General features: G+C 54.9%; 1 protein-coding gene across 1 annotated transcript in view; it reads left to right on the plus strand.

Annotated features, from left to right (window-relative positions):
* The window catches only part of ANGPT4 (angiopoietin 4), a 39,623-nt gene extending 31,929 nt beyond the window's left edge, over nucleotides 1-7,694 (plus strand). Inside the window, exons 7-9 of the mRNA XM_024743167.1 lie at nucleotides 453-619; nucleotides 5,717-5,847; nucleotides 6,811-7,694. Of these exons, the coding sequence (XP_024598935.1) occupies nucleotides 453-619; nucleotides 5,717-5,847; nucleotides 6,811-6,971 (459 nt within the window). The 3' untranslated portion in view covers nucleotides 6,972-7,694. The remainder of the gene's footprint in view (nucleotides 1-452; nucleotides 620-5,716; nucleotides 5,848-6,810) is intronic.
* Nucleotides 7,695-8,751: the final 1,057 nt, after the last annotated feature.

Consider the following 8,751-nt stretch of genomic DNA (forward strand, 5'->3'; position numbering starts at 1 on the left):
TCACTGTTGTGGCCTCTCCCGTTGCGGAGCACAGGCTCCAGACGCGTAGGCTCAGCGGCCATGGCTCACGGGCCCAGCCGCTCCGCGGCATGTGGGATCTTCTCGGATTGGGGCACGAACCCGTGACCCTTGCATCGGCAGGCGACCTCTCAACCACTGCACCACCAGGGAAGCCCGGTAGCAGCTATTCTGACTTCTACCACCACAGACTTCTTTTTTTTTGCCTGTTCTTGAACTTTATAGATTTCAATTATGATTCATGTGATTTCAGTTATTTTTAACAGGCTTTTACAGTCACAAAAGTCTTAGTCTTTTAGCTCTAGGAGTTGGGGAGCTCCTAGCAAAGTGGTTTTGGGTAAGTGTCCCCAGAGCCCGGCCCAGCCCAGCTCCTTAAGCAGAGGCGTAGCCTTCCTCCTCGGCATGCAGCCTACCCCCATTCTCCTCTTCCCCAGGGCTTTGGCAACCCAGCCGGGGAGCACTGGTTAGGTAACGAGGTGGTGCACCAGCTCACCAGCAGGGCAGCGTACTCTCTGCGCGTGGAGCTGCAAGATTGGGAAGGCAACGAGGCCTACGCCCAGTATGAGCATTTCCAGCTGGGCAGCGAGGGGCAGCTGTACAGGTGGGCTTGGGGCCCAGGCTCATGGGTGGGCTGGGAGACCTGGTCTAGTGGCTACAGAGTATGCACCAACGGTCAGTCCCTGGGCGTCTCCAGTTCCTGCCATCTGTCCCCCATTTGGGCGCACGTCATGGGATCTGGAGGCGGCTGGTTAGCACTCAGCACATCCTGGCCACTGGGTGGGGTGGAGAGAATGTCGCTGACACTGCCATGCCAGGAACAGGAAGGGGCCTTCCAAGGTCAGTCACCCCGAGGTAATCATTTTACAGAGGCCCAGAAGTGGGGAGGTGACTTTCCCAGCCTGTCCTATGCTGTGGGGTGAGGTGGAAATTTCAGGCTGGGAATCAGGGGAACTGGGCTCATTCTGGCTCTGCTCCAGCTCAGTGTGTGAACTCAGGCAAGTCAAGTGGGCTTCTCTGTACCTCTGCTTCTTAACCACAGGATGGGCTTAAATATGAGCCCATTAGAAAATCATCAAGGTCTCTCACCCCTCCCTCAGCCTGGTTCTTGGCTCTGTTCAGGGAAAGGAATGAACATTTCTTGAGCACCTATTATGTTCCAGGCAAATGACTCCATTTAATCCTCCCCACAACCTTCTGAGGTAAGCATTGCTGTACGTGCTTTAACGATGTGGAAACTGAGACACAGAGCTTAAGTCCCCTGCCCAAAGTTACAAAACAGGTAGGGCCTGGTTTTGAATTCAGTTTTGCTGCCAAAACTCATGGTGTTTCTCCTACATGATGTTACGTCTCTCAGAAACTCAAGGATCTTAAAGATAAGCTAGCTTGGAACCAGGACAGAATTGAATTCGCAGACTCATGCTCTAGGGCCACAAAGGACCTCACATGTCATCTGGTTCTTCACATGATGCTAGAATCTCCTCCATGGCCACATTCATCATCCAGCCATGCTGGAATGCCTTCACTGATGGGAGGTCACTTCCTCCCAAAGAATCTCTGATGACTCTCTGTCCACCTGCATTGTATGCCTAATGCCACCTCTGAGGGCTTCCCGGTGATGTGCCCCCAACCCCTCTATTAAATGCCCCTGGTTCCTCCACCTAGCTGGTTCTGACATCCCTTCTATGGAACCCAACCCAGTCTGATAATGTTCTTCCTTCAAGTGCAATGTCTAGAGCCGAATGAAACATCCGCGGCTCTGGGCTAGGGGGGGCTCAGCTGGATGCCTCCGACTCCATAAGCCGAACAGCGAGTAGCCACAACGTCCTGCTGGCTCCTCTTTAAGCCACTGACCACCAAAGCCAAGGCTTAAATTCTGATTTATCCCTATCTCCCTGAGCGACCCTGAGCAAGTCCCTTCACCTTCTCATCTGCAAAATGGGTGCCATAGGTGTACCTACCTCATTTAAAGTGTTGTGAAGCTTGAATGAGATACTACACATAGAGCATTAATGCTGGCACTTAGTATATGTTCAGCAAATAATATTATAACATTATATTATAATATTATAATTACTGTCCCCAAGCCAGCCCTTCACACACTTGGCTGGACTGCTCTGGGCAAGTTCACTGCTGTTCCCATCTCCAGTGCCTGGGACATGGTAAGTGCATAACAGGAAGCTGAGGGAGCCTCCCTTTCGTACACAAGTAACAGTTAAACCTCAACTCCATGACCCAATTCTTGGGCAGCAGCTTCTGTGGCCCTAAGTCCAGGATCTGCCATTTTTCTTGCGCAAGAAACATCGGGAAAAGTATCTCATTGTGCTAAAGGACGTGGCCCTGGAGCCAGATTGCCTGGGTATGAACCCTGCCTCTATCACTTGTTGGATTCATGGCCTTAGACAAGTTACTTACCTCTCTGTGCCTCAGTCTCCTCATCTGTAAAATACAGTATCTATGTCATAACTGAGATAAGCTGCAGAAAACGCATAGCATGTGGTAAGTGTTACATAAATGTTAGAGATATACAAACAATATATTCAAAGACAGAAATATAATATTTCTGCATCTATGTAGATCTCAATTATTTACGTCCATTTATACAAGCATATACATGTATGTTACATTTGGGACCCCTTGCTGTGCTCCCCTCTGTGAATTTGATGCGCTCCCTCTGGCTTTTTATCCGAGACATGGAGAGCTCCCTGCCCATGGTTCCAGACTGTTATGCTCAGGTTTCAAAGGGCCCACATCTATGTGACCCTTTGCAGAGCCCTAAATAATAATAATGATATATTGAACACTTGCTCTGTGCCAGGCATGGGCTGGTTCTGGTCATTTGTGGAAGAATCAGACCTGCGCTCTACCCCTCAAAGTTGTTCACAGTCCAGTGTGTCGTGTGTGTCTGAGGGTGAGTGTGTCCACAAGCAAACCCACACCCCCAAGAAGACAGGAGTTGCCTAAGGGGAAAGCACAAGGGCATAGAGATGCTTGCGCTATCGGGGAGGGCTCCCTGGAGGAGGTGGTGCCTATGAAGAGTAGGCATTCTCCAGACAGAGAGAGGATAGAAAGGGCTCCCCAAGCAGCAGGGAAATTCTGAAAAGAAGGCAGAAAGAAGAGTTGACATGCAGCTGGCCACAGAAACCCCAAACCTGAGCAAGGCTCTTTCAAGGGCTCCGGGGATCGTAAGGAATAGGCCCTGCTCATTCAGGAAAAGCCTGGAAGATCCTGGAAAACACATAGGGACCTGGAAACTGCCAGAGAAGGGCTAAGGGGAGAGTGACAGAAACAGGTGCCGTCCCTGGGTCCCCACCGTACAGAGTCAGCTGCCTGGTGAAGTGGGGTGGATCCCCATAGGGAAGCCTAGAGGTGGCGAAACCTGGGCAGGCAGAAGCTGGAGCATGGGCATCGGGGTGGGAGGGGCACCCTTATTTGTCAGACACAATAATGGGAACCCTCTGGAGCCCGGCTGGGGTGCATGCATAAGACTGCAAAGAAGTGGCCCACGGAGGGGGCTGGGGGAGGCACAGACAAGACACAGGCACACGCTGACACCAGGCACAGGCCTTCCAGAGGTGCCCACACACCCAGACCCGGCAACAAGCACCAGATACACACAGAGATATACAGGGACACGCACAGACGCACATGCACATGTGGAGGGGCTCACCACACCCCTGGGGTACACACTTGAACCTTCAGGGCACAGACTCACACAAGTGCCATAGCCACACAAACAAGCACAGACACACACCCAGGCACGTGTGTCTCAGAGAAGCCCTCTCAGGTAAACACGCACACAGTCTCAGGCACAAAGACATATTCCAAAGCACACACTCAGACCCACCATAGAGATTGCTGCACAAACTTAAACGCACACATACGCACGCAGGCACAGAGGCGTGTATCCAGATGCTCACGACCTCAGACACAGACTCACGCACCTCACGTGTCTCAACTGGGGGTGTCCAAGGACTCGTGTGTATGTTTGTGTTCCCCAGACCTGAGCCATGATTATGTCCAAAGTGCATCTGAGCAATGGGTCAACTGGGGCTTCCCGGCTCATGACTTGAGGGTCCCTTAGAGATCATAGATCCCCCTTCTGGCTCCCAGAGAGGAGGGGAAAGGAGGCTGAGGACTTGGGGCCAGTGCTACTGCAGTGACCCCATGAGATCATTCGGCTTTGTCCAGCACTGATTCCACACAGCCCCAGACTAAAGGTGACCCCAAACTTTAGCCTGAGTCCCGAGCCTGGCCTTGAACTGACGTGACTGAGCCCTGAAATGGAGCCCTCAATGGCCACAAGGAGAAGCTGGGACCATATGAGCAGGTGGGCCAGCCAGCCTGTCCCCACCCCAGGGAGCCCCTGGCCAGGTAGGCCCCTTGGCGGGGGATTTGCAACAACACTCATGCAAGCCCAGGGTGGCATATTTAAGGGCACAGTTAAGGCTTCACGGCTGGCCACCCTGAGCCAGCCCTGCCCTCACCACAGACAGAGAACACAGGTGGTAGATGCAGGGACTGAGGTGGCCTCATGCCCAGGCCCCACATTCCCTCTGGATCCCAATGGGGGCATCTCGCAGGCCCTGCCCTGGGGAGCCAGGGCTTCCCCGAGCTGCCCCGGTTGCATCTGGCGTCCACTTGCCTCCACCCGTAGGACCTTCTGTTGCTCCCAAACTGGCTCCCGCCTCAGCTGCCAGTGCAGCCCCTGCCCTGCTACAAGCCCCCAACACTCTCTCCTGCCAGGCTCAGTGGAAGCCTGTGCCAGCCATGCACACGGGCTGGGAACACGGGGACAGGATGGGACGAATCCACAAGCACCGAACGTGCCAGACACTTACTAGGTGCCAGTGCTGCCCTGCACCTGTCACACGCCGAGGTCACCCCATCACAATGACGGTTACTATACTATCGTTACCATTTTAACAGATGAAGAAACTGAAGCTGAGAGGCGAAGCAATCTGCCCAAGGCCACACAGCTGATGAGCGGCACAGCTGGGATTTGAATCCAGGCATTTTACCCCCAGAACTTGTGGTCATAATCAACACAAAGGCCTGGATGTGCCCGCCAGGGCCTCATAGCCTGACCAAGAAATAGAAACCCTCCCCAGCTGGCTGCAGGGGTGGAAGTCACAGGGCTGGGGGTGCCTCAGGGCCCTGATCCATGTGGGCTGGTGTGGTCAAGGAAGGCCTCCCGGAGGGCGTGGGTGGGCGTGAGGTGTGATAGGGCTGGGGTTGCCGGATGGTCAGCTGGGAAGGTAATGCACACAGCTCCCAAGTCAGGCCAAGTGGGGCTGGGATCTGTCTCTCACCCTCATTTGTTCTGAGATCTCAGGCAGGCTCCTGTGGCTCTTGGGAGCTCTGTTTCCTCTTCTGTAAAATGGGAATACTAAGGTATTTTGAGGATTAAATGAGAATGAATTAACCCATGTAGAGTGCTTTAAACAATGCCTGGCACATAGTAGATGTTCAAAAAAATGTTAGCCATGGTCCTCATTATTGTCACGATCATTCTCACAACTGGCCAAGACTCAGGTTCAGCCAGCTGAGGGAGGTCTGGCACGGGGTGGGCACTCTGTCCCTGCAGGCAGCAGACAGGGAGGAGAGATGCCTCAGAACAACTGGAGGGGAACCCCTTCCGCAACCACCCCCAACCTGACTCTGGGCCCCTCTCCCATCACCACCTCCGGGTGGCCTCCAGGCTTTCCCTGAGTGGGTACAGCGGCTCGGCGGGGCGCCAGAGCAGCCTGGTCCTGCAGGGCACCAACTTCAGCACCCGCGACGCAGACAACGACAACTGCCTCTGCAAGTGCGCCCAGATGCTGTCCGGAGGTGGGTGCAGGGCGGGGTGAAGCCCCACCTCCCCACAGGCACGCCTGGCTGAATACCCCCATCCCCTCCCCACTTGGGTCCTTGTGCAGCCAGGTGCCATCAAGAAGTGGGTGCAGGTCAGGGTCTCGCTCACCCACGGGCTGGCCTGGCCGTGCCTCATCCATACCTTCCCCCTGACAGGATCCTTGAGGTCCCCTCCAAGGTCTCACCTCCTCCTAAAGCTGGCATCACCAGTTCTCCTCTGAGACCTCTGAGAAGCACTGAGAGTGGGCCCCAGGGTGCACCCTAGGGGGGTACAATGCCTAATCTGCCCCAACCCCAGGCCTGAGACTTCCTCCCCAACCCTCCTCCCGGGCCAAGCAGGATCTGGAGGCGGGAGACCTGGGTGGAGGGCAGAGGGGCAGCTGCCCACCAACTCTGGCTTAGGCAGTGTTTTCTGTGGGGAGAGACATCAGAGAGTGGGAGATGCGGAGTGAGAGACAGAATGGGAAGGACAGAGATCAGAGGAGACCTCCAGAGACACAGAGACAGGGACAGATGGAGACGAGAGAGACATCAGGATGGACAGAGTGCTGGGCACAGAGCTACACGGGGACAGAGGGAAGTACAGAGGGAGAGATGGAGAGAGAAACACAGACCACAGAAAGACAGATGGACAAAGTGTGTGAAAGACAGAGAGACCCAGAAAGGTAGGGTAAGGGAGAGCAAAGAGAGACAGAGAGATCAGAGAGAGACACAGAGAGACAGACATGAGTGCACTGCCTCTGGAGGCCCCATACTGAGCAGCGGGTCTGGAGCCTCCCTCCCCCACCAGCCAATGCCCGTTCCCACCCAGCCCCATCTCCAGCAAGCTGGCTTCCCAGAGGAGCCACCAGCCCTGATTCATCTTTGGGGTAGGGGGCTGCCCTCACCCCACTGGCTGGGCCCCCACATCCCCAAAGCCTCTAACTCCCCCTCCACCAGGATGGTGGTTTGATGCCTGCGGCCTCTCAAACCTCAATGGCATCTACTACCCGGCCCGCCACCACGTGCGCAAGCTCAACGGCATCCGCTGGCACTACTTCCAAGGCCCCAGCTACTCACTGCGTTCTACTCGCATGATGGTGCGTCCCACAGACATCTAAGGAGCAGCCACGCCTGGAGGCTGGTCCCGCAGGAGGACCTGGATGTGGTATCCTCTGAACAAGCTGGACCCAAACACAGGACACAATGCCAGGACCTTGTCCTGGACACCCTGGGTCCCCTGAGCCAGCCCTCCTTACCCCAGGAGTCCAGAAGAGTCACCTCCCTCCCTTTTTCCCTCAAGTTGTGAAATGGTGGGTGTTTGGGGGTTCCTGCCTCTTCATTGTCCCTATTTCCTCTTCTCTCCTGCCTCCTGCAGGGCCCTCCGGCCAGCTTGAGGGTCGCAGTACCCTGGATGAGCTGAGAACAGATTTAACTGGGCTCCTCAAAGGAATACACGGCTAGTGGTGGGACGTGAGGCAGGCGGGAAGGTATTTACAGGGAAACTGCCCAGATGGAGGCCCAGAGTCTGTCCCTGGGTTGTTGGGAAGGCCATCTCTTGTTCCAAGCTTTCTCAGCCTTGAGATGTCCTTGAACTTTCTGTTCAGGACTGAAGGAGCTGCATCCACCCTATAACGGGAGTTATTTCCACCCACATTGTCCACCACTCCTAGGCCCCAGCATCTAAAGCTCAGATGTGGTTTCTCAGGGGCTCCAGAAGATCTAAGAGGGATTCCTTTACCCCTTGAATGTCCTAGAATATATTCCAGAGAGAATAACTAGGACTCCCCTCTAAAAGTACCTGTGGTCAAGTGAGGGAGGGAAACACCAGGTTAAATCAACGTGAACCGGCATTCTTAGATGCAGGCCTTGTCAGGGCCATTAGTGTGGTCATGTGCTTAGTGACTGCCCATGAAAGGGCTAGAGTAGGCAGCTTTCCCCAAATTTATTTATTTGAAAATGGGCCCTGATTATCCCAGAGCATCTCTCAGGGCTGCGGATACCCTTGGAAAAAAGCTGGTCCTCGTATGTCATGAGCTGAAACCCCAGGTCACTATCCCCACCCCCAGCTGCTTTCACCATTTCTAGCTACGAGGGCCACAGTGACATTCTCAGCCTCTAGAAACAACTGGAAGGAATCTTTGGGTTAAAACAGATACACCGTCGCTGAAGAAGGGTCTAGAACTAAGTTTCCTGTCTGTGCTCCAGGGCTTCTCTGTCCGTAGGAAGCCAGATCTCTGTCTCGGGGCTGCCCTCAGCACTCCCTGTGACCCCAGCTCAAGTTCAGGGGCTCTTGGGGCCCACTCTGTCTCGAACAGGACACCAGTCGCTGGGTCCAGATCCCTCCTGCCTCCAATGCAGAGCCCCTAGCCTCCTCTTGCCTTGTCCAACAGCGATGCTGCAGCTAGGGCCCCATGGAGACTGGGCCTTTGCTGAGTCTGGGAGACCATGGGCTTCTCATGAACTTTTTTCAGAGAGGGGCCGCAGCCACTCTGCCACCCAGTCCCATTACTGTGTCACCCTCCTCAGACCTGATGAGGCCACCAAAGTCCTGTCATCCTCAGCCAACACCCGGACCCAGCCCATGACCGACCCGCCCTACCGCCAGGTTGCACCTCTGTCTTCAGAAGGTTTTCTCCTGGATGGGGCTGCACGGTGGAAATGGGGCACCTTCATCCCACTGGGCTCTGCCCCCGCCCCTGGGTCCCACCTCGGCCAATCCACTGATTAAACCCAGCACAGATTACCGCTGATCTCCTTCAGGGAAACCAAAGGATGTCGTTGCTAATGGTGACTTCAGGCAGGAGGGAAAAGTACTTAGGGGCAGGTGGCTGCCCAGAAGGCCGACACCGCCCTATCCAGCATTTGCTCGGCCAGCCTTTATTTAGTGTCTACGGTGTG

This window comes from Neophocaena asiaeorientalis, unplaced genomic scaffold (genome assembly GCF_003031525.2).
Source record: "Neophocaena asiaeorientalis asiaeorientalis breed wild unplaced genomic scaffold, Neophocaena_asiaeorientalis_V1.1 scaffold82, whole genome shotgun sequence".
Classification (NCBI taxonomy): Eukaryota; Metazoa; Chordata; class Mammalia; order Artiodactyla; family Phocoenidae; genus Neophocaena; species Neophocaena asiaeorientalis.